The sequence below is a fragment of the Aythya ferina genome (genome assembly GCF_964211825.1).
Source record: "Aythya ferina genome assembly, chromosome: 9".
Lineage (NCBI taxonomy): Eukaryota > Metazoa > Chordata > Aves > Anseriformes > Anatidae > Aythya > Aythya ferina.
The window spans coordinates 6,341,302-6,367,992 of record NC_140305.1 but is presented as its reverse complement, the minus strand read 5'-3'; the positions used below and the strand labels follow the sequence as shown (position 1 = coordinate 6,367,992).

The following is a 26,691-nucleotide window of genomic DNA, read 5'->3' as shown; positions in this document are numbered from 1 at the left end:
AAGAAATGTGACACAAAAATGATGACAAATGTAAGGAGATGAAAAATGTTTACTGGTAGAAACACAAACGTGTGGGTGTATTATTCAGTGGGAAACACATGTTCCATTTTGCTAGGAATCCAAGAGCGTTCAAATAGCTCTGACAGTACCCACTTGTTCTATCCCATAGTAACAAGGAATTAAATCCTATGACTGCAAATAACCTCTACAGAGCCCTCACAGTTCTGATGAAACACATCAGTCAGGATAAGAATGACCAACTTGTGATGACAATTTCTGAGCTGTCTGGAAATCAGAATCTTAAAATTCTGGAGATAATGAACAGTGCATCAGCAGGTACAATATTCTACGCTTTTGCAGACTCTGTAACGAATTATTGCATGCCCTTAGTGCAGTTATCATGACTTCATTTAAACAGCTATTCCAGTCTGCCAAAAAAGTATTGATTACATCATGCTGAATATGCACTCATTGTAGAGGTCATCTGCAAATGAAAATAAGTAAATAAAAAAATAAAAATCAATGCCTCATATGTAATGCATGGAAGTTGAGTTGCCAGGACACTAATTTCTCAGAACTTTCCTGCTTTAAGGCAGAACTAACTAATGGAACTAGTTATGGATTGACAGCTACAACTTGCTTTTCCCTACCCTTTTTTTCTTTAAGTAAAAATAAGAAAAAAATTCTGTTTTGTCCTTTTTTTATTATTATTTATTTATTTATTTTTTAAACAGATGAAGCATCCAGTCCTTTCTGTTTTGCCATCTCATCAGTAATTTCATCTGACTGGTCACCAGTCTCTCTGAAGAGCATCAACAACAAAAAAATGCACAATCTACCAGCAACTGATATTCAGTTGCCTCCTTACAGTACCGGCAGCTTAAACTTGTTATAGCAATTGTTAAGGATCGTCAAGGGTCTTAACATTTTTAATTCCACATTCAACTGTAGCTAAAAGTCTGCAATCTAAATCAGCTTCAAGATGTTGACTGTAAGGTTCCCTCAGCTTCATCACTCATTTCAAAGAGATGGGCAGAGGGGGAGGAGTGAATACAGTAATGTGAGCATATTATTTTTCCTTTTACATCCTTTTACCAGAAGTAATACGTGCACAGCAAGTCTTTCTAGAGTGGTGATGAGGGTGTTGGGGTGGGGGAGGAGGAAGAAAAAACAAGCAAAGCTTACATTGGTTGCAGGGTCATTTTCATTTTCAGTAACACAGGCCTGGAGATTCAAACTGAGGGACTTGCAAGTTATGAGGATCCTCTTTGCAGGTTTTTCTTCAAATGGCTTGATTGATGAGTTGGTCCCTGGAAACTCCTTTTTCTGAGGATTCAGCAACTGAAATAAGTTGGGTGATTAGTTATATATGGAAAAAGCATGATAATCCAGAACTATGCGAACTTTTTTGAGGCGTATATTATTGCTACAGTTGATTTGACCAAAGATTCGGAAGAATTTTCAACTAAAATTTCCCATTAAATCACCAACAAATGTACATTCAATGCAAGTAGTAACATTCCTTGAATCATGAATTCTAATACTGAATGATAAGCAAACTGAGGATAAGAAAAGAAAAGCAATCTACACTTCTTCCTACATTTACAGCTGAACTTTTCATGTACATAGAGTTTTATACCTTCAATTGTACCTCCCACTGCTTTTTGCAACCATTCACATTTCATAGTTAAATTCAGTGCAATAAATAACAATGAAAGCACTGTTCTTACAACATTCCCCATACAAGAAAAGGTTCTGTTCTTGTAATATTTTCAGTCTGTTTTAATGATTCAAATTAGAGCTAGATTGGACAAGATGACCTCCAAAAGTCCCTTCCAACTGCAACCATTTTGTGTGCAGATATGGGCAGAGTCTGTACATAAACCTCTGCAGAGCAGAGACAGCAACTTTTTTTCCCCACTCATTTTGAAGCTGCAAACAAATGTCACTTCCACTATTCTTTTACATCCAAGACTCCTGTGTATACAAGTGAGATCAGCACAGGGTGGAAGTCTCAGGCATACTCAGCTGCTTGCTGAATTCACAGCCACTCTGGTGGCTTCACTAACCCAGTTAAATCAGCACCTGTATTTAAAAACTTTTAAGAACTTGAAAAAAATCTTTTCACTCACTGCTATATCAGGATCCAAGGAGAAAAGATTTAGTCGCTCTGTATTTCGTGAGGCTTTCACTGTTTCTTCTGTTTCTGTGATGTACTGTTGTGACAGATAATAAATTAATTTTCTGCACAAGAACAGAAATCCATAGAGTTGTTAAATCTCTAAATGAATGATTAATGTCTCACTCATAACACTCCTCATTTCTGCAGTAGTTATCCCAAAGCACCTTCAAACATTTTTTGAAGGTTATATGATTGTGAAGCAGGATTTTCAGTCCATGATACACTTTGAAGGAACTCAAAAGAGGAGCAATTATGAAGTTCATATATGTTACCACAGAATCCACTGTGAAAGATGTCAGAATAGTGGCTCAAGATGTACACAAGATGTACCTGCCATGGACTAGGGATCACAGATCATTGATGCAGACACGCATATAGAACAAGGGGGACGAACAGGAATTAACCATATAAAGAGCACTATGAGTGTAGTACAACTTGCAGACCGTCTATTTTAGCCTTGAGGGCCACCAGTGGTGAGATTGAGCAGTTGTTGGTTTGATGTATCTGCATTAACTAAACCATTTCCAGTAAAGAAAACATCTATCTACAGACAAGATCAGATACCGCTGCTGTCTTTACTCGTGAACTCAATTACATTTTATCTTTGATGTTGTTGCTGTTTTAATTGTGTGACAACAAATATGAATACAACCTAAAGTGAAGTGTAGACCAAATTCCGTTGCCATTTGCATACAGAGTTTTTGGTTCATATCTCTGGGGTTTACATCCTCAGAGAGGATTTTGCTGTGTATATAGACAGTATACTGTCGCTACTGCTACAGCGGGTAGCTGCCCAACAGATTACAAACAGATCACGTGTTCCTTTAAGAAAAGCAGTGACATTTCCAACCTAGCTTTTCATCAAGAAATTTCTTAGCACCTTCTACAATTATCTCATCCACATGAAGTAGTTTATGAGTTCTGGAGGACAAAATACCTCCCCTGATACTACATGTATCTTTCAATGAAATTAGTGAAGGTTATGAGCAGTTGACAGCTCATTTCCTTGAAGCGCTGCAAGTCACACAGGAAATCTTGGATCTCTGATGGCCAAAGTCTGCTGAAATACAGGTTAAAAAGTAAATATTTCACATATAACTGCAGGCATAAGACCCTTACTGACTTCACAGGTATAAATCAAACCCCTCTAGTGAGTATCTACTTTTTCTTACACCCAGTGGAGATTTCTTCATTTATACAAAGCCATCAACTTTTCAAAAAGAAAATTATTCCCACCATTTATCATGACTCTAACACTCAAAATGGGCAATATGGTATTTTAAAGCCTTTCAAAATATTATTGATCATCTATTAGTAAGCATTTTGACCTAGGTAGCACTTTCCAATCTGCTTGTAAAGAAAAACATAACATCCATTACTTTTGCAAAGTCTGGATGCAAGGCGTTCTCTGAAGAGTCGGTCTCTTCTTGAGAGCAATCATCATTCACCGAAGCTTCTGCAGGGTCTTGAAAAAGGGGGGTGGGGGAAGAAAAAAAGCACATTTTTTTTTTTTTGATTAAACTTGCACTGGGTTTTTAAAATTTATCGCCAACCTACTATTGCTTTTTCTTCTCTTTAGTACCATCAGGCTATCAAATGAAAGAGATACTAAAGTAACCTCTGTTCTCAACCTCATCCCCCACTGGTGTTTGCTACAACAGTCTGTATTTAAGCAAGATACCTGACTCTACTTAGTGAAGTGTCTGGCACATCCATCCATGACAAATATTTGTGCCCACAATAGAAACACCTTCCTTTGCTCTCCCAGTCCCTCCTGATGCAACACAGAGAATTTATGCCAGCCCAGAGATTTTGGGCACCTGGTGAACAGAGTTTTCAGTGTAGTCAGTGAGGCAGATAGGACCCACTCTTTGGGAAGGGAAGTGTTGTAGTCTGGACTCCACAAGCTGAAAATCTATGTATCCAGAGAAGAATACTGCACAGCAAACCTTTTATTTGGCTCTTGCACTCTCTCACTGGGGATCACTCTGCTTTCAGTAGGTAATTCAGCCCAATGTGGAGTAAGTCATTACAGCCATTTAGGACTCTTCTGCCAAGAAAGCATCGTGCCTTTTGACAAGTTAACTCCATAGCACATTCCTGTTGCTTGTTATCAGGGCTTTTACCAGTAAAGACTTCTGTTTTCTGTTACCCTTATGTCTTTGACCTCTTATGCACATTTTTCTTTCTGTTTCATTAATATCCCTTATGGGTGGGATTTTCAAAAGTACTTCTCTGATTCTGATGTGCAAGTTGTTTGTGCTTCCAAATCATAAGAACATCTTTGGCTATATGAAGAGTATCCTGTCCCTCCAAAATTAGAATTTATTATAAGCATCAGGGTAAAGACTTCAATTAGCCATGAACTTCCCCAGGATTCGGATGCATGTGGGTTCAAAGCTTAGATTCAATTCATAGTATGAGCAGTTCAAATCTGTGTTAAGGTTTCAAGCGCTTTCAGTCTTAGAATTTTAGTTGGGGTTCATCCAAACCGAACATGGATTTATTACGTGAAAGGATGAGTTACTGCCTCATAAAGAGTACAGTATAACCGAGCATCTAATTCTTTCTTCCACAGTGAAAGGGTATTCATATGCAAACTCACAAAAGCAAGAAATGAAAAGTCAATAAGCTTCCAAGGAAAGAGCAATATACCACAGCCGGGATCTTTTTTTTTTTTTAATTATCATTAACTCCAGATGTTTAAAGAAAACAAAATGCTGGAAAAAGAACTTCTCCAGGGCAGAAAACTCTTTAAAACTTTCAGACTCCCAAGACAGTAAAACATAAACTATCAGCAAGATCATCGACAGGGAAGACTATTCTTGAAAAAGAGCTCTATAAGCAAAGCAGAGCCATGTTGTTCCCGCTGACTTTATGGGGAGCAGCTTACCTCCCTCCCACAGCCTTTTTAAAATGATCTGTGGGTAGTTAGCTGACATTGTTCAGGGATTGCCAAAAGACTGGTGCTTCTTCATCAGAAATCAATAGGTACAGAATCCATTAGAGACTAAGGCAGTTAAAATGGTTCAATAGTGATATCTAAAGGTTCTTTTCTTTTGCATTTGATTTAAAAAAACAATGCAAGATTATTCACTCTTACCAAGTTTCAGATCAGTGAGGTCTGCACTTTTCCTCTCCTGAATGGTCCCCTCTGGATTTATTTGCAGGATTTTGTTGAGAGTGAAAATCCAGTCATCCATATCCTGCTCGTTTTCAGCTGCCAGCACAAAGTATGTGAGGTCATTCATTTTCAGCTCAAAGGCGTGTTTCCGAAGCCTGTTATTCTATTGGAACAAAAGGAAAAGAAAAATAAACACCATAAGTATAAAAAGGTACCAAAAAAGAGGTATCCATAAGATGGACTTCTATACAACTGTGCTTCAATAAATAAATAAATAAAGCAAAATTAACTGGATTTAAAGAAAATTCAAGTACTGTGATATTAACAAACATTTACATCAATTTAGTTTTAGTCTGTGTATCTAAAACCCACTTAGTAGGGAGTACCTTCTAAATGGAATAGGAAGAGACCTCTGAAAGGACAGCATTGCTATGTGACTCAAAGTCACCTACACAAAACTCCTCTAAATGCATGTCTCCTATACATTACCAGAGCACCAGACATTCAAAAAGATACTGAATATAATTTTATTATTTTTGCATTTTTCTGAAAGAGCTTTTGGATATTATCAGTTAAACTTGGAATAGAAAGTAAACAGTAAATCTCTCCAGAAGATTTGAATGGGATGAAATCTTCCACAGGAAAATATTCCCATGGGTGCTTCCACTAGGTACTGACACCTTAAGCATTAAAATGATTTTACAAACAGCTATGGCATATTTTCAACAATTCCTTGCAGGAGGCCAAAGGTGAAAATACTGTTGTCTGTTGCAATTCTATCTTTGTCAAGTATAGAACAAGAATCAATGCCCAGTGTATTGGCAACAGATTTATTCTGTTCTGTATCACCAGGTTGTACCTGCACTAGACTGTTAATCCATCACTTTCTGTCATGAGAATTTACAGGCGCTTAGTTACTGAAATAGCGCAATAAAATTAAATGGTGCAATTTTCCAATATAATATCCTTCATTCCTCAAATTTATCCAATCAGTGAGGCTTCTATCTCTTAGTCTTATTGAGACAACTGCATCAATTGCCTCTTCCCCTTGTTTAAATCTGAAACAAGCACTGATATGTCCTCTCCTCAGTACATAACCTAATTTTCGCAACTACTGACTATGAACATCAGTGCCACCAATTTACATTCAATATTGCAGAAAATTGCCATCATCTACAATTAGAGCATTACTGACACATCTAACCTTGAAGTGACACAGATGAAAACCAATTCATCCAGCCCATAACTGGACATTTCACTTATTTCACTTAGTTTTAGTTTTTCTTAATTTGCTGTATTTAACTAAAATAACAACGGTGCCCCATAGTTCTACATACTGTAACTACTTCACAATACACACAACTGCAGTCCTGTATCAACAAGTTACTAAGAACAGCTCCTAAGCCAGCTGGTGAGGTCACAGCAGTATCTTCTTTTGTGTATGAGGAACAGAGGCAAAATCTGAGGCTGATGAGCAGTGAAGATGAAGAACATTGGGCACTGAGAATAAAGTTCCATGAACACTCTTTTTTTCCAGCAGCAGAGATGATTTAGAAGATTCCTGCCCAATCTGTTGTTAATCACTTGCTCCAGTCCTTATATTACACATCATGACCCAGCTCAGAAACCAGCAAGACTAAATTTTTGGAGTTACTTGGGTCAATGGAACCAGTCAAATCTGGGCTTTTCAAGCCAACTCAGGAGTGTATGTACATGCACGCGTGTAATATTTTTTTAATTCTGCTACTGAAAAGTCTATTGGTAAGAAATCATTTTCCCTCATGCACTTTATTTAGGTAACTGTTCTTTCAGGTATATAAATTTTAGTTCACCCTACACAGGGTGAGAATAGGGTTGGGTTTTGCAGCAGTTCATTCTGGGGTGTCTGATACTGTTTTTGATTACAGTGAAATCACTCTAATCTTCCGCTCACTGCAATTACCTCAAATTAATATAAACAGTAACTAAAATTTTACTGAAACCTTTTTTTTTTTTTTTTTTTTCTAATAAATCACAAGGACTTGAACAAAAATTGAATGTGGGAGAAAACCATGCCAAAAATCCTAGACTAGTGCCCATTCAAAACTTCTAAGATAACTTCATCTGTATAAGGGGATCATGTATATGAATTTATGCACAATCCATAAAGAAAAATGCTACATTTCAATTTATCTTCAGAAAGCATACAAAGAGCATTGTGATGAATGCACTTCTTGTCTGAATTATGTACTTCCCCTTGCAGACATGGCCAAGATCTTTAAATCAGGTACTGTAACACTATCAGACATTATCTAAGAGAGCAATACATCTTGCATGCTGAATCTTAAGAACATTAGGGCAGGAAAACTTCAATATCCACTTTTCCATCTGCACTTCAGACTTCTGGCAAGCAGATGAGATCTACAGCAAAGTCTTTGTTTCAAATCTAAAGCCAACTATTTTTCTTTCCTGATCAGCTAAAGGGGGTTGGGGATGAAGGGGAGGAAACATAATTTCTCATTTTTCTTCTCTGTAAGTCCTTCCATATGGAGTGTGGACCTTGTAATCTTCAACACTTAATTTCAAGTTTAAAATTTCTTCCAGAAGGAAACAATACAAGATTCAATAAGAAACTACGGATGAGCTAGAAATGAAACATCTGGCTAAGTTTAACGCCTGCAGGGTCATTCTTTCAAAATAACAGAAGTGTTTTGAAGGTGTTTTGCATTTCAGCTGGAGATGGTTTCTCCAGGATGCTTGCCGCAGTCTAGATACTCAACCTCTATCAAACAGGAGCTCAAAGTCATTCTTGTTGAGTTAAATGATTTATAGTGGTGTAAAACTCGTAAGATCAGAGATTTCACATCATAGTTCCTCTAAACCTTCCATCTCTTTTCCAGATTCTGTGGCCTTCCTGTTTATGACAACTCTAAGCAAGGTTTTGTTTTTTAGCCTTATGACTCTAAGTTCATCATGTGTTTGGTAACAGAGATTTTGATGCTGATGATACTTGCACCATTATCGCCTTGGCTAAGGATCACTTATGACTAGTGAAGGCAGCTCATAAATTCATGCATCTTATTTTGAATGTCAATCATAGAACAATAAAAAAAAACAAGTGGCTGGTGGTAGGCAAGAGATGTTCTGGTCGATTTGCAGGTATTCTGTAGAGTTAGAAGGCAGCTGTCAAAGTTCAGGAGGATTATTTCAAATATATATATATATTTCGGTCAAAGATCAGTTAAAAAGTCTGAAACTCTTGAAGACAAGACATTTCACACCCACCCCCACCCTCCTGACAGTACTTATCTATATCTAAAGCCACACTAAACCACACTACAGGGACATCCAGGGCTTAATTAGGGCTCTGGCTGACACCTGTCTTAAAGGAAAGCACACACCACCAGCAAACAAAAGCAAGCAGTCATTTTTCCTCCCATTTTTTCCTATTTTCTCCTATTTTATAAATGACTGGGCAATACCAACACAGAAGATCAAGGACATTAGTTTCTGTCCAAAACTGACAGCAGCTAAATAAACACCCTCTGAACCACAATTAACTGTATAACTGAGGGCCCATTAACAGCACTAACTTCTCTACAGGAGTACCAGTGTTTCTCTAACTGCACAAAGGACGCCTCCTACACAGATACCATCATCCTAAACACACAAAGCCCAGACTCTAACATAAGCATGCATTGCAGACTTCAGGCATTTCTGAACAGGATTTCTGATAAGCATCTCCTTCTGCCACGCTTCCAGTCTACTTGTTAGGGTCTTTCAAGTCAATGGGCTGACAGAGGCAGACAACATCATTGTCTTTCCGTGAATTTACCTTTGTCTTCTCCTACACCTGCTTGAAAAAAAAGAAATACCCTTTAAACTATGCAGGATAACCTGCCATTCCCTACAGAGCCTGGTACTTTTCCAGGACACAGGAAAAGGGATCTGCAGGAGTTGTCAGCAAGTATTCGTTCCCAGAGTGAATTACCTTTACTAATTATTTCTCTTGCTTCAAAGGGCCCGTTTAGGGGGAAGGAGAAACTTTCCAAGTAGGAAAAGCTTATGTTTATTAGGGGTCTTCCCTTGCATTAGCTGAAAGGTTTCTTTCAAAGCAACCCTCAATTCAGTCAGTACTGGCATTTTTACCAAACTTTACTGGTTAATAAGTAAAGAACAAAGTATAGCTAAAAAAAGAATTTCCTTATGCAGTGACATCTGGGCTAGATGAACAGACTAACATGTTATTTAAGATAACATCTTATTTAACATGGGGAAAAAAATAAGAGAACTACATTAATAGAAATAAAGGAAAAGCAGCTAGAGGGAAATAACGCTGAGAATTCAATTTCAGGAAGAAGAAAAAAAAAGACATTTCTGGGTATTTATTTTTCCAAGCTACAACAACCAATAAGGCTCTGCCATATCTGTTGTTTTTAGGACTCTCTATCACCCCCAAGAATGATGATCTTCAAGGAGTCTACTGAATAATCTAATCACTTTGGAACTCAGGATACAGAATTAATTTACAACTTGTAACAAATGAAGCTCTATAACTTCAGTCTCTTTAACCCACAATAAACAAGCACAGTCTTAGTAAGCATAACATAAAACCTGGCAGCTAAGAAGATAATTTCAGTGAAAATAAACGTTTAATATTTTAATATTTTCCTCATGTATGTCACCGGTAAAAAACATATATATATATATTACCTGTTATCATAATTCACCTGTGGTTCTTGTAGTCTGTCAGTCTGAGCACTTGAACCAATTACAAAAGCAAAACTAATGGTGTTTTCATTTAATGCAACTGCTAACAAGATCACTATCCCATCCATGTACGCATTCTTCCATGTGCCTCTAGTAATTCTTACTAATCTGACACCAAAAAAATACAATGAAATAAAACAAGGCTTACCTGTACAACTCCTGTACAAGAATCCAAGAAAATACATCCCTTTGGCTCCTTTGATATTTTTTCATCTTTGTAAAAATTCATAATATATGAATTATCCGACAACTGTGTCAGCTGGAAGTAGCGCTTTTTGAATGACTGAAGTAGAAGAAAAAAGAATGAGAATTGCTGTACAGCAAATTGTTTTCACTGGTACTTTATTCACAGGGTTTAAATAATGAGCAATTCCTGCTCACATTTCAACTGAACTATTTTGCAGACAATTGCAACATTACTTTAGTATCATTTAAAGCAATGTAACGAAGCCTAATCTGAGATATAAACATATAAATGACAAAAAACGTGCCTCTATGGGGGATGTAAATCAAAATGGAATAAAGAAAGAATAATGCTGTTCCCTTACCCGAACAGTGATGCTATTGTTTACAGTGCTGTTAAAATTCCCTTTATAAAGCCATCCAGACTTGAAAACTCCTGCTGCTAGTCCTCCTCCTCCTCCACCACCACCTTTTGAAGATGAGTGGGATGTTGTATCCTAGATGAAAGACATGATTAATATTGCATTCACTTGCTTTTTGAATTAAGACGAAAGAAAACTCTAATGTGTGAATATCTGCTTGACAACAAATAATCATCCTTACATTCTGTTTAATATAAGACTTATCAATAAGCCTGCTGTGTACATGATGACCTAAGAGATAAAGCTGTTCCACCAACATCAGAGTTACTTAAAATATAAAATATTTTATAGCAGATAATGAGCCTCCATTATCTTTTTGGTTTTGTTTTCCTTTTTTTCTTTTTTTTTTTTTTTTTTTAATTTTAAGATGTTAAAGTAATACAAGTAAATAAGTCTAAATAAAGTAAATAAGTCTTCCCTGTCTGAAAGAAAAAAACAAAACAAAACAGAAAACATACTTCATCCTTATCCACATCTTCATGATCAATTTCAAATGAATGTGATGGCAGTTTCTCTGGTCTACATTCATTTCTAGAAAAAGAGGAAAAAAATTATTTATTTATTTATACAATCATCTATCTGCTATTTCAGAGAGGCCACCATCTTGGGTCCCCATGACATCTTCAGAAAACCTACTGCTGTGATTCTATGTTCCTTTAAAAATCACTATATGTACATAAATCACCTTTTTTCTTAAGCTCTCTTTATCTTTTTTTTTTTTTTTTTCCCCTGGCTATATAAAATTGCAACAGCTTCATAAACAATATATATTTTTTAAAAATATCTTATTCTTTTCTCTACTCTTTGACCACAACAGGCAACAAAACCTAAACAATTCCCAGAGAGTGATCACATTTAAGACTATCAGATTAATTAGAATGAACTGCTTAGGAGCTTTTTCTAACCAACAAGAACATTACAATGTTTTGGTAAAAGCTTCTACATTTCCTATATGATGAGCATAGCCTCGGAGTAGTTTTTAAGAATACATATAAGTCTTTTTGATGTGGTGCCATTTAGGAGCTCCATAATGCAGACTATGAAACAAAACTGAATATGAAAGAGCAAAGCACTTAAGCATTTGCTTATTTTTAAGCACATAAGTCATTGTACTGTCCCAAAGTACTTAGTATGTTGTGGAATTAAACCTTAAGTAACAGCCAGAAAAATGCACATGATAAAATATATTTTTAAGTGAATAAAATAGATTTTTCTGTGGCCTGAAGAGTACTAACATTGCTTTCAAATTCTTGAAGATTAAAGTCTCGTCTTGAAAATTTTTACTTATGACATTGAAACCCACAAAAGTTGCCATGCTAAAAGCCTTTATTAAGAAGGCCAACCTTTCCAGAACTGTCATTTACCCAGACTTAGGACATGAACGAAGCAACACAACCGTGTTGTATGTGGAAACAAATTCAGACTGAAGTTCAGAAACCACATGCTTGTAAGCTAGTTTCCTCTGTAAAGTTAGCAAATGTTAGCCCATGCTAGCATGCAGTGTTACTTTCAAAAATAAATAAAAAAGAGGTAGCTGACCTTTTTCATTTTCTGTTCATTCATACACAAGTTATGATCAGGAAGATTAGAATAAAAAGCAATACCCATCCCCGCTTTGATTTTCCCATTTTGAAATCACTTTTATCATGACTTCAGCATCCCATTGTATTCAGAAAAGCCAGCATAATGAAATGCACACAGGATACGAAACAGGACTCTATTCCATTTTAGTTTGTTCCATTTTCATTGTTCAGTGTAAACAACTGATTAATATACTGCATAAAAGGAACCTTTACGATCTATTGATACCTTTGATACCTATAAAAGCGATAACATTCAGAATATTTGACGTGGAATTCCACGGCAGGTTCTCCAATACAGCCAAGGACAGCTGTTAAAAAAAATATCTTTGATACTCTCTCCTACCCAAATGAAGACAACCCCCAAAATCTCAAACCTAATCCCATGTTTTTTAAAACAAAACAAAAACACTACTACCAAAGCAAACAAACAAAAAAGCCCGACACCTTTCAAGCCTTTGCATTTTTAGACCAAAATCCTTTTGGTTTATTCATGATTCAGAGCTATAAATGCACTGCAGTGCTTGTAGGGCAACCTACAACCAAAAAAAAAATAATCAAACAAAAAAACAGATGCTACAGGGGAGGGGAAGTAAAGAGCATGGGAAGGAGGAGCTGAATTGCTATGGTGTCTGGTCCCCTGCCTCCATGACACTGCAACTCTGCCCAGCCCTGCCACCCCACAGCTGGAAAGTGAGCCTGTCCCATTGAGCCTCAGACCTTCTGCAAACATGAGCATAGGGCACATTTCTTAGAAAGAAGGAAATCCTGCTGTCCTCTCAGAAGAGCTATACAAGAGACATAAAAGGGCAGACAGTCTGGTGGCAGAGCTGGCAGATCACAGAATTGAGATGGTGTCAGTGGCTTGGGATAGGCAGTGTGAAGTTTGCATCATTAGAAAAAAGTCTTGCAAAAAGATTTTTTTTTTTTTTTAAATAAAATATTATGAATCTTATTTCTGCCTATGCAAATTACTCTAAAGAATGCATATAGGCTGCCTCAATGCCAAGGACCAGTAATTTATCATTTGCTACCCCTACTAGCAAAACCCCATCATATGGACATTTCAGTCTGCAGTACCACACCACCACAGAGACACCTGGCGGGATGACTGGCCATCCTGCTGAATCGCTCCCTCACTGACCACACATGAACCTCTCATACATTCACAACGGTGTAATGCTCCATGGAATAAAGTTTTTTCCTTTGCTATCTTGGAACCGTTTCAGGTACGCTGCTCATCTCTCTAGGACAGGCACATAAAACATGGTAAAGAATTAATCTGTTGACTTGGTATTCCCTCTTTATCTCTGCCTACTGACTCTTCAGAGCCATATAAAAATGCAGACTTCAAAAGCAGCAGACCAAAAATACCTACCAAGCATTAGAGGTTTTCACATTTTAAATGACAGCAAAAACTTTGCTAATGACTGTTTCTGTTCCCAGACACAGTGTCACCACAACACACAAACTAAGCAAGCCCAGTTCTTCCTCCACCCTCCCATTTGCTCAAGAAGTCAGAACACACCATCACAAAGCATAAAAAATGGTATAAAAAGAGGTAGTGAGAGCTCACAGAGAGGAATTTAAGGGGTAGAGAGACCTGAGAAAAACCTCAGAGGAGGAACACACTCAGAGAAAAACTAAAGCAATTGCTAAAATTTTGTTTGTGTTGGTGTGCACATGTCGTTGAGCTCTTCCCCAGTGTCACAGCTCTAGTTCAGTGGAACTCCACCATGGACACATTGAGTCCCCTGTGCCTGCTCCAGGTGGTCTGCATCACATTGCAGCTACTTTTCAATCAAAAGAGATCAGTATTCGAGAAGAACTTGGATATCTGATAAAAATCTGCTATCCTATGCAGCCATTAATTGACATCTTCTATGACTGTGTCAAACACCACAGCATATCAAACGTAGAAATGATTATGAATTCCTTTCAGCACTGCTGAAGGCTGCTAGGTCCCAATCTTTGTGTTTCTAAAGTTCAAAACCTCCGGAGAAGGTTCAGCACACCTTCAGTGAATGGAAATCCATTAGCCACAGCTGGATCTGGCAGCATAAGCAGCATTCTTTTCTCATGATACAAAGCTCAAATACTTAGTACTCACCCAACCTTCCCTATTAGAATGATTTCCTATAAAAAGGATTAATACAATGGTATGCTTGGATTTCTGATACAGTGGGATGGCATTGTACAAACAAAACAAAACCAAAAACTATGGAAATTGGGCATCCAAAGATATTTTCAGTGAGAGAAAATTACAATGACAAGGAAGTATCAAACCACCACATTTTTAACGAGGAGATTTAATCTCAAAGTCTGAACGTCATAACATGCATGTGCAAATCAAGCTCTTTTGAAATCTAGGAGGCTGTGTAATAATGGAAATGGTATGAAATGTGGTGGACTTCAAACCAGCTTTGTTGAAGGTATGCTAAGCCCAAAGCCGAGGCAACTTTAGGCAAACAAAACATGGGCGCTCCTGCTATCACTTGGCTGCTGGAGCATCAAACAGTGCTGCAGTCCAACCACTCCTGAGTGCCGTGTTCCAATACCAGACACACAAGATTACCAGTTATCCTTTACACAAGTTGGGAGAAAGTACCATCTGAGACACCGTAACATCCCTAGAGCATGAACTCATGAAAGTAAATCATAATAATTATCTTAAAATAACCTTCATCGAAGAGATGTCCATAAATGGCTAAAATGTACTTCTGTGCAGAGTAAGGCAACCAGGTCTGTCAAAAGTATATTTTATAAGACGGAATATACTTAAGGTTAAATGGAAAACTGCACTGCAAACATTTCTCTTGAGCATTAAATGCTTTAATTCTATAAAACAATCAGTGTACTAGGTAGATAAGAAAAGGTATGTTTATAACTGATTAGCAAAACTACTTTTAATGGCTTTTTGTACTACTATGTTCACTCTTTGTAAAAATACCAGTGTATAAGAGAGAATGTAGGTCTGGGGAAGGGTTAGAGCACAAAACCCTCTGAAGCACCTGTTCCTGTGGTTAGTGCTATGTGCCTGTAAGCACCTTTTTCATCCGGTATCATGATTTTAACACCTCAAACTCCAAGCAAGGAGGTGATACTATGGGCATTCAGTGAGATCATTCACTACTCTTTAAGAGTCCTCAGGGCACAGGATACAAACCTGCCAGAAATGGGAGTAAAGGCAGAAACCCATTCAAGAAGGAATGAGATCCTAAATTTCTTTACCCACATCAAAGAACTTGTTCCTTCTCCTCCCAGGACCTTTACACCAACTTTAATGTGCTGCTTCCAAGCACAGAAGGGAAGTAGCTCACCCAGACACCTGCATGTCTGCAGCCTTATATCCCAAGTGCTGTACCCGCACACACTGTACACATCGTACCCGCATCTCCTGCACTTTGCAGCTATAAACTTCTAAACAAAATCGTACTCCTCTGATAGACAGGGTAACTGAAAGGCGAATTAATCCCAGTTAAAGGTGAGTGACATTTATGCATTATTAAGGAAAACAGTGAGCCAGCTTCCCTGTATCAACTGTGCTTTGAATACGCAAATACGCTCTTAAGATTTGAATCAGCACTAATAGCGTTTGTTGATACTGCTGAATTCTGCAGAGTCTTGAACTTTTGCTAAAGGACCTTTTCTTCCCCTTTTTAAAAATGCAAACCACTATAAATACAGTAAAACAAGCAGAGCATAGGAGACGATAGAAAGTGCAAATATGGACACAGCTCAGCAAAATGACACAAACCTAAGAGGAAAAAAAAAAATTAAAAAAATAAAAGAAGAACTTATGCTAGATCTTACTGTGGTAAGTGTCGAAAGTCTTCTGAATACTGTTCATACTTGTAGTTCACAACGTGCCAGTGGGAATTGTAATATTTACAAGCCTAAAGAAAAAAACACAACAGTAACAACAATTATAGTAATTTTTCAGACTCAGAAAAGTCTAGAAAAGAAAAAAAAAAAAAGCTGAGGGAGTCCTTTTTGGTAGAGAACATATTCTTCTCTTTTAGACCTGGTTTGAAGGAAAGTGAGTATCAGATGTTTCTACATTTTGAAGCACAGTTTCCCTTTTAAATCAACTGATCTGAATCATACAAGACTGGGGGGGAGCGAAGGAGGGGAAGCTGAAAACAACAGTCTTTACTAGTTCTCATACCCTACTTTGTAAACACCCTTAATTAACATCCTACTTTGTTAACACCATTAAATAAAAACACCACCAGCCCCTCAAAAGGCGGTACCCAGTTTAGGCCTCTACTTCTCGTTCTGACTGATCTTCATTCTTTTACCGTTCAGGAACATATTAATAGGATTATCATTTCATCTCTCACCAGGGTCTCATTTTCCCCTTCGCACTGAATTTGCTCAGTCATCTCATCATTTTCTTGCAGTTCTTATTTTCTAAAAATAACCTTTTAGCTGGTTTTGTATCTCTTCTGAAATTGTCCTTAACATACAAATCTCCCTTAAAAAGGGAATCAGACCTGAACAAAGACCTGAAGGGTTTTATTATGCTGTCAAATAAATCAGAACAACTGTGACTTACTCAATACAGAGCTTCTATCAATGTAATTAAACACAACATGACATTGTTGGGTGCAACAAGAGGCACAAGATATGTGTTTATTGATAACATACACATATAGAATAAGACAAATGATGCTATGCCAAAATTCCCAGCAACAGAATGCAAAACGAAAATTGCTAACTGTACCGTATACTGAAGAATTTTCCCCAATATTGTGCTATTTCCTCCCCACTCTTCACTTGAGCATTAGCGCCAGCCCACACAAGATGGACAGGAAAGAAAAATAAAATAAAAGAAAGAGGGAAACAAGCGTAAAACCTAACAGCAAAAGCTGCTGCTGAAGATGACGGGGAAAAAGAAGGGAAGTCATAAAGGAAAATGGTAGAGATCTATGTTAGATAAAGAAGCAGCAGCATAAAGGGTAATATAATCTAAGGTGAGAACAGGAAAAAGTCTCGCAGAAAGGCATGGAAAGGATGAGACTGCAGGAGGCAGAGAGAATGGAAAAAAAGACAGATCAAAGAGACTGGAACACAAAATGCTAAGCAGAAAGAGGAGGAGAAATGGCAATAAAGGGACAAGATAGGTTACACCAACTGGGAATATTTGCTCTCTTTCTCGCCAGCCTCTTCTGATATTCCCATGGGAGTCGCTGCTTTCACAGAGATCTTCACCTTGGAAGGGACAGAAAGGGGATTTACCAGGCTGCTGGAGCAAAAACCAAAACGGACTGAAAGCCTAAAGGTGGTGTTCTCTAAATTATTCAGCACTGGCTTAATAAATATCCTTTTTAAGTCTTGTGTATAGTATTGTAACAGACTGATTAAGCATCTTACAAGGTCAGGCCTGAAGCCTACACCACTCTGATGTTGTTCCTACATTGCTCTGCCTTTGAATAGACAAAAAAAAAAAAAAAAAAAAGGAAACAATCAGAAAAAAACAAAACTCAATGCTTTTTCTTGCCACTCTTCAAGAAATGACATTGTCACTTCTGTGTTTGTGTGACCTAAGTTTCATTAAGCTATTTAATAGTCACCTGGGCTATAAGAGTACTCTTACAAGAGCAACACGTCCGCTGTCTGTACAGGAGCCAACAAACAGCTCATTCATTGAGTGTTGCGAGGAGGAGCACAGACCCTTCAGTTCACACTTCACTCTCTTTCTACTTGGCAAATGAAAACTAACTGAGCCTTGTACTGAAAGGATGGCTTTTCCCCGTGGTACTTTCGTCACCAAGTATTCTACTTAGCAGATGCAATTAGTGTCCACAGAGAATTCTCCACATCGGCTTTAGTGCAAACGTTACAGACTGATGTGTTCCCAAAATAGCCTTTTCTCTTCAGAATATCCCTTACTGTATTGATGTCTAAAAGGTTTTTTATTGGAAATTATTATTGGAAATTGAATTTTAGTAATGAGGAAAAATACCCAGCAAGAGCAAGAAAACCCTTTCTGGAGGCAGAGATTTCACCGGGAGCCCGGAACTGGCAGACAGCGGAGGCACCGCTGCACAGCTGTTGAGCTCAAGTGGACTTGGGGGGGAGGAAAAATACAAACTGAAATGGAAGCCCTGGGACGTGGGCGGGCTGGCACACGTTTGCATGAACTTTCCTATTCCGCTGTTGACCAGGCAGGCTGTACAGCCCGTTCCCAGGGGGAATATCGAATTCCAATTATTTTCCCCCTTGCCCAGCAGGTCCAACTTTTCCTTAAAGAGGCAGACTACCCCACAAGCTTCTTTCACCTGCATCTTCTTAGCTCTTGTTCTGGTGGTGACAGTGTGATGGCTACTGCAGCGAGAGAGGAGCTTAATAAAGACTTGCCCTGCAATGCAAATGAACCTTTTGGATGAAGAAAGAAGAAAAAGGGAAGTGAGATAAACACAACTGAAGCAAACACTTGAAAGCAACTGGAGTTTCTTTCCTCCCCAGCTTCCATTCTCTCTAAGACAGTATGGGGTGTGCAGTCCTGGGAAATATGGCCATGTGTACGACAACAGGCATTCGTGGAACAACCCAGCCTCCTGTGGAGAAACCCGATGCACGGAGCGGTTCTGCCACCTCGCCTGCCCCGAGGAGTTAAGTGGAAAGCTGGAGATGTTGAACAGCGAAGGGCAAGCACAAGGGCTTGGAAACAGAAAGCAAAGAGCATCCAGAGCTGGAGGCAGCCACGGCACCAAAGGGGAAGCTGCAGAGCACGCTGCGTTCTGCCTCAGGGTCGGTGACATGCTAGTAATGCCTTCCCCACCAATTCTCCTTCCTGGGACCTTTCCTGCAATGACCAGAAGACACCGCAAAAAAAATTGGGAAAGAAATTGGGAAGGTGCTGTGACAGCCCCAGCTGAATCTCTGCTTGCCCGTGCCCACCAAGAGACAGCAGCTTCTCAGCCAGCTGCTGGCAAAGCTGGACCTCCACTTTAGGGCTCTCAGAGCTATTTCCATACCAACACAGGTCACATATACAGCAAAAGGGCAGTGACACAGAACAGCAACAAACCACAACATTCAAACACGCTATTATTTTAAAATATTAAACATTAAATATTTACCCCTTCTGCTATCAAAACACCCACTAGAGTTTAATAATACATGTCATTGTCCTGATGATACTTTTCTTTAAGCTATTGAAAACAGATTTTGAAGTTAGGAAATTCATTGTGATGAAAAACAATAAAACTTTGTGACATTTATCAACAGGAGTTCCCATTTTGAAACGTGTAAGTACAATGGAGATTAGACAGTGCATAAAGATCCTAAGAAAACAACTGTGCTGACACACAACCACCTTCAGTAGTTATTTCAGTGGCTCTTCTAACATTATTATTAATAAAACTGATGTTTAGTCATTACTTAAAGGTTCTGGACAGACAAACTGCAAAATCTCAAATAGAAAAAAATGCCAGATGAATGACAAGGGCTATAAAAAACTTAATGGAGCTGACAACTCCAGCCTTCCTACCTTGAAAATTATACAGGAAATTAAGTTTCAGTATTATTACACTATCATTTCATTTTGATGCAATGCTTTTCAGCCAGCATAATCCCTCCTGCGTGAGGGCTACAATTACACCCCCAAGTGAAAAGGAGCAGTGCTGGGGTGCAGGAAAGAAAGCTCTTCTGAGTGTCGGGAGCTCTCTCCGGGAAGCTTGTTTCCTCGCTGTCCTCATTGCTCAGAATCATTTCCGTAAGCTAAAACACCACAATCTGACATCAAATAGTGAGTCACCAGACAGGTCTAAGTCATGCTGCATGTGGAAGGGCAGCCTGCCATTAGTGTGCCCTGTTCCCGGTGTCTAGATTCCCTGATGTGATGCACTGGCAGACGGACAGATATCAGGCTGGGTCAGGAGGTACCCAGCCTACTTGGGAGGGATGAGATGGCTTCTCAGCGGCCTCTCTGGACTTACTTTCTGCAATTACAATGAACAATCCAAAGAAGCTTCTTCAGCAAGGTGCTCTGTTCTGCTCCTGCCCCTGCAAAGCTCCCAGCACACTCCTCCTCACCCACGTGGCCAACACATCTATAACACTTGCCCAAAACATTTTTGCATGGAGCACCTGGCTCAAGTTGTTTTAAGAAAGGACAGGTGAAAATTAATATTTACTTCCTAGCTGACTTCTAGAATTTTATTCAGATATGCACAAAAATAGTATGCCTTATGCGTATGTACATGTATACTCTCTGCACATACTGACCTCCTGCAAAACATTATGGGATTGAATATGTTGCAATCAGCTTAAGTTCCTCAAAGTAAGTACAGATCTGAATTGCAAAATGCACTGTCCCCTTACATTGCCATATGAAACATGGAAAAAAAAAAGAGGATTGCCAATTGATCTCCATATTCAAGAACACAAGAGTTGGAAAAGATTACATTATGCACGTTTTCACCATCTAAAAGGGAGATTTTTATATTGTTTCTTGTGGAGTGAGTCTTTTTGACCAAATTATAGCCCACGAGGGCAATAATGGTTGGCATAAATGTGTGCAGCAGACTCAGGAGCGAGAAAAATTCAGAAGACAGGAGGAAACAGGACGGTACAGAGCAGAATGCCGGGAAGTTAGGAGCACTTCAAAAACAAATATTGAAGACAACTTTATCCTGGCTTTTAAAGTTCTGGAAACTTCACTTTTCTTGGAACCTTAGTTACTCTAGCTCTTGTTGCCTAAGGAAAGTTAAGGTGGAAACGTCCATAAGGAAAATATCTTAAGAGAGGTACAGCTATAGGAATGATAGATTCACAAAGAATTGTATTTAGAATATACATAAGAAGTATAAATGAATAAAGGGACTCTGATTAATCAATTAGAAAATGTAAAATATTCTCTTTGCATCCTTAAAAAATATTTAGTTATCAAAGAACTATTTAAATACTCATTAAAAAATAAATAAAATTAAATACTCATTAAAAAAATAAATCTTAATTTTACAGTCTTAGCAAAGAGGAGACCATTAGACATCTTATTTAAAGTAAATTCTTCCATCCCACTCATTACCATAATATCTCAACATCACCAACAGTACCTAGACTGAAATCTGTTACAAGGGCCTTATCATAGCAGTCTCATACTCATTCTAAATCAGGCAGCAGTACTTCATGGACAAGGCCACCTGAACTACACCAAATGTCCAGAAGGATGAAACAGAAGACGATCATGCACCCAAGCTAGCATGGAAACCATTGTGATATGTCCTCACACTGTGCCGTATTCACCTCCCCTTCAACAGCAGACCCTGAATGCATAGTTAACTGACTCAGCTCCATGTCTTTGTGTCACAGCTTCCTAAACTACTGAGATAGTGAAGTGCTCATCAATGGTTGGACACAGTCATTACCACTTTGTGGGGAACACCAAAATTGCTTCAGAGAAATGAAGCTGTACCTGGCCTTTGTACTGCTTCACCAATGGTCCGATCAGGGATCGGACATTTAATGCTGGTTTTAATCCTGGCTCCAGACAATCAAGTATGTACAAGATGGATTCCTTGGCTGTTCATGAGACCATTGCATATCTGAAGGAAGAGAAGCTTCCTTCACTAAAGTGTTGGGGTTTTCACAGCTCTAAAGAAAGAAGTGAAGGTCACCAGCTCCAGCCCTGCCCAGCCACCCAGAGCTGCTGGACACCAGGCCAGAACACAGACTGCTGCTGGGTCCGTACAGACTGGGGCAATCGCTGCAGGGACTGTAACCATAGATTGTCACAGCACCTCAGCCTCAGTTTTACTTATTTTTGGACTAGAAACCATCTTCTTCCTGGAGCTTAATTTGTTTTATATATTGCTTTTGGCTTTGTGGCAGAAGTGGAACATATGGATTACTACTTTAAAAGAGGGTCACATCCTGCCATTATTCCATGCACAGGCTTAGTCCTCTGGTACTGTTTTTTCCACTACTTTCCTCCCCTCTCCCGCTCCCCTTGGCTCATTGGTATTGCAGAGAAAGCAAATAGAGCAGCTCAATATGTATTTTATCAGGTTGTCATTAGCATCTCCTTGGAGTACTCAGCTGTAATGATTCCCAGATTCCATGCACTAATGTTCCATTTTTAGATCCACTGCTTTCCCTGTAAAGCAGTGAGGACAGTGCTGGCCTTGCAACTTGAGGAACCTTAAAATAAAAAGCAGACCCCAAAGTGTTGAAAAGGCAGTGAGAACTCTGGGAAGGTAGATTATTCCATAAGCCGTGTTATCTTTTAACCCTCCTGTCATTGCAAAAGATGGCATGGTTCAGGCAATTTGAGCTGGCAGTAAGTTGCTACTGCTCTTTCTAGACCTGCTGCTAGAGAGAAATATTGCCTATAAAATGTCATGTTGCATAGAATTTAACAGCTATGTTTCTTTCTAATATTGGATTTTTTTCCTAACTCTCTGTGTTTGTCTGTAACTGACTTTTCATCTGCAAATTATCTTGTGGTTATACTCCATAGGAAATAGCCCATACTCAAAGTAGGAAGCCAGGTGTGCAAAACCCCAATCTGTGAAAAAAAGGCAGAGAACACATGGATTACTGGCTCATTATTAAATGAGTGTGCTTGTAATTCAATGTCTTATAGAAGTTGGCCGACAATTTGATTCCCTAAATCCGTTCTGCTAATGGAAGTGACGGGCTATATTTCAAATCCGTAGTGAAAGATTGAGAAAATCCAGAGAAGTGGCTGAAGTAAACTTGGTGGAGATGTTGGGTGCACTATTCAAATATCTTTCAAAGAAAATCAATAACAATCCCAAATATCCCTGAGGTAGTAGGAGAGCAAGCAGAATCTTCTTTTTTAATCTGAGACCACATCTGGAAACAATACAATTATATTTTTAAAAAAGAGATAGCAGGAAATCATTCCTAGTGGTGTTCTAACTGCCACTGAAGAACTCTGCTTGACTTTCTACAGTAAAGGTAGAGCAACCTCTAGATACTGATAATAAATATAAACCTCTACGTATCCTTCATAGTGCACCTCTTTCTCCGATAGTGGTAATGTACACCTCAAATACATAATAACTAAGAGGGTAAAACCACATCAAATATATATACATGTATATATATACATATATATATATATACTGAAAAAGTTATGGATATTTTCTCAGCTCAGAGCATTCTGGGTACCATTGATTAGCACTCACATAAAAATACCAATACCAATGGGCTAGCAGTGACAGGGAATGAATTGGAGAACAGTGGCATGAGGGATAGATTTAGTACATTTGTATTTTTTCTACACACAAACATATAAGAGCTATCAACACAGCAATGTCCCCACAAAACCTTGGCTTTATTTGAAAAACAAAGGATATAGACATGAGATACTTACCTCTTTAACAAATAAACTTTCTGCTTTTTGTTCTGCATCTTCGGGTACAGAAGGATACAGCGTCCTGATTTCCAGTGAAATTGTGTCTGTCTGACGATAAACAAATAAAAAACAAATTAGTCAGGCTGACAGAACAGCAGTTTTGTCTCATGAAGACAAGAGAACCAGTATTATTACTGCTTGCATTTTTCTTTTTTTTTTCTCCATGCAGACAATAGACATGCACACCAACTGCAACCCAATTCCCTCCCTCACACACTATCAATGATATCAGCTGAAGAATTCATTAACAAGCAAGGGCAGAGTTCAAACAGATTTCTGGGAACAACCTTTTTGCAAGCAAACTGGGATCCACAGAGACATGGATCTCCAGAAGGCCCCCCCATCCCACAACAGGCTGGGCTTCCCTTAGTCCAAGGAGAGGCCAGGGCCACCAGCAATGCTCCTCTGCGTGACCCAGGACCTCCATGGGATGGTCAGGCAAGTCAGTCCCTAGGCAAAAATCACGAGGGGAGGCTTTGGGGCACTTGGAGTTAATCCGCAGATCAGGCCCACTCATTTTCTCCACTGTAAAGTGAAAAGCAAACCAGTGACCCACACCCCAGCAGACCAGATTTTGCTCTCGGTTACAAGGGAATAACTCCACTCGAGGTAACCTAGGGCTGAAACCAAGCCGCATGTCATCTCGCAGCTCATCCTCCCTTCCCTTACAGAATGGCACGTGATTTCCAGGGGAAGGCCTGCTGCTGATGGCTGGGTTAATGAGGAACCCGCTGCTTTCTCCGGCCACGAAGCAGCCTGCAGCACCCAGCGCTAATGGATAGCCCAAGAGGATCTGTTTCATATCCCCAGTCTCAGGCTAAAAAGGGATCGTTCTTCCCCATGAATCGAAGCACCCAGGCTGCGTGTGACAGTCACCTGGCTGGTACTGACTGCATTGCTCTTTGCAGCTTACAAACACCACGCTGGTTCCTCCTATGGCTTTTCCTATGAGTAATTCTGAGAGAAAGGCATACATCACCCAGGCAGATGCAGACATCATGGGGTTCCCCAAACTTTTTCTATCTCAGCTGGATAGCTGAGGATACAGCACAGCTAGATCACTTGGGCTCCAACAAGTTGTGATGGTCCCAGCTCAGCATGAATAAACCCTCTTGTTCTGATAAACTATGCAAGCTTTCCTAAATGTGGATTACAAGGCTCTCTCTTTGTATGACCAAAGCACACATGCAGCAAAGATTTACACAGTCATTTAGTCTATGAATAAAAGAAAACCAATGGAGAAATATGGATTTTGAGGCCACACTTAGTGATAGTGAGGTTGGCTGCATCCTTCACTGCTTAGGGACTCCCAGCAATGCCCACCGCCTCTGGGAAACACTTGCTTTCTTATTTCACACATGCATAACATTTCTAGTCCGTTTTTTTTTTTAAGCAGTGCTGAGAAGATGCAATCCCTGAGCACAGCTGAAAACCCACAGATGCGGCATCACAGGAGCCCTTCACCAGGCTGGGGTCCAGCAACCAGCAGCAGAAGTCACAAAACATGCACGCTGCCCTTCCACAGCATCACAGCTGCTGAAGATGATCAGCAGACACGAGGTAGAGCAGGAGGACACAGACGAGAGCCATGATGAACTCTGTACATCGCACTGACCCTATTAGGATGGTGACTGAGCTGCAGAGAGACCAACAACCTCTTCTGCTTGACCACAATAAAACGTATTTGCCCTACACACTATACAAAAGAGTTTTCAGTATTCATTTAAAATGCATACCATTTTTTTTAAAAACCTAACGCAGCAACACTTCCTGTCAACTGCTATCAGCACACCGACCAACACAGCTCAACGTCCTCCTAGTGGGGTTGCCGTGCCTGCCTTCCCTTGGAGCTCCTGTGAGGGGTTACAGGGCTGCAGCAGAACAAGACCTGGAGCTGCAATCCACAGCTTCACGTGCAGCACTTGACCCCACTTTTTGTCTCTATGAGACTGCCCTTTGGAGGAAAGTAACAGAGCTGTGCAAACCTGAGAAATCGCTAACACGGGGCTTGCTGCGCTTGCAGGCTTTGCCAAAGAATGTCGTGGGTTTACTTACATAGAACTGTGACATGACAAATGTTGTGTATTGTTATATTTAAACTTGTTTTAAAAACTACAAAGCACTTCCCTTCTGAGAATTAGTTACGATCAACCACCGAGCTGCAAAAGCCTTGCCACAAAAACACTTCCTGTTCATAGCCGGTTACTTCCAAAGCTAACTGCCCTTAAAGGCTGATCTGCCATGGCATTTGTTCACTGAAGCCTGTTTTCTTCAAAAAACAACTACATTTCAACATCAGATTGAATGCTGAAGGTTTAATAATAATAATAATAAAGGATTTTACTTAACAAATCCAGCATTTCTAGCTGCATTTTGACTGTAATCTCTTTAGGCAATCATAGCATTTGTGTGTTCAAATCAAAGGTTAAAAGGCTATCTTCTAGTTTGTGAATGCAGAGACTCTGATAACCACATAAGGCAGATATTAACAAAGCCACAGACTTCTGGGTATCAATTTTGTGCAAATATCCTATACCCACCAATGATTTCTGGCACTCAGCTGGCGTCTCCTTTGCATAAAGCTTTGGCCCCAAGTGTTTGATTAGTTATAAGGTGTAATTTAATTAAGCAACTTCTCTTGCTACATCCACTGAAGAGTATTTCTACAGTGAAAACCACAGGCTAATATTGTCCCTTATCAATGATTGATTAGGAATATTATTTTCAGACAGGTTGCACTTCCCACCGACACAGCCAGTGCAGGATTTGAAAATGGAGTTCAGACTCCATTAGGCATTTCAAACACTTGCACTCTGAATCTATCCCAACAGCTTTTAGTCTGAAAGCATGTTACCAGTGGTTGAATCTTTAGACAGATACATCAAAAATGATTACATTTACTTCCTGCAAGGGCAGCCCTTCTAAGAGAGCTAACCGCATGCTGGCAGAAATGTTTGTATTTGTCAGTGCTTAGATTCAGTCTCTCCAAAGAAAAGCTGCTCAGGCCCATTTCCATCTAAGTAAACTGCTTTCCGTAACAGCAGTGAAAACTGCAAGGA

The 26,691-nt window shown here is 39.2% G+C and overlaps 1 protein-coding gene across 14 annotated transcripts in view; it reads right to left on the bottom strand.

The window, feature by feature from the left end:
* Positions 1–26,691, bottom strand: part of DOCK10 (dedicator of cytokinesis 10) — a 151,295-nt gene that overhangs the window by 65,161 nt on the left and 59,443 nt on the right. For all 14 annotated transcript variants that reach the window (XM_084529461.1, XM_084529462.1, XM_084529452.1 and 11 more), the window contains exons 3-11: positions 23,591–23,680; positions 16,054–16,136; positions 11,119–11,191; positions 10,604–10,735; positions 10,204–10,338; positions 5,286–5,469; positions 3,562–3,647; positions 2,133–2,216; positions 1,186–1,341 (exon numbers count right to left, since the gene is read on the bottom strand). In XM_084529461.1, coding sequence (XP_084385587.1) covers positions 1,186–1,341; positions 2,133–2,216; positions 3,562–3,647; positions 5,286–5,469; positions 10,204–10,338; positions 10,604–10,735; positions 11,119–11,191; positions 16,054–16,136; positions 23,591–23,680 — 1,023 coding nt within the window. The remainder of the gene's footprint in view (positions 1–1,185; positions 1,342–2,132; positions 2,217–3,561; positions 3,648–5,285; positions 5,470–10,203; positions 10,339–10,603; positions 10,736–11,118; positions 11,192–16,053; positions 16,137–23,590; positions 23,681–26,691) is intronic.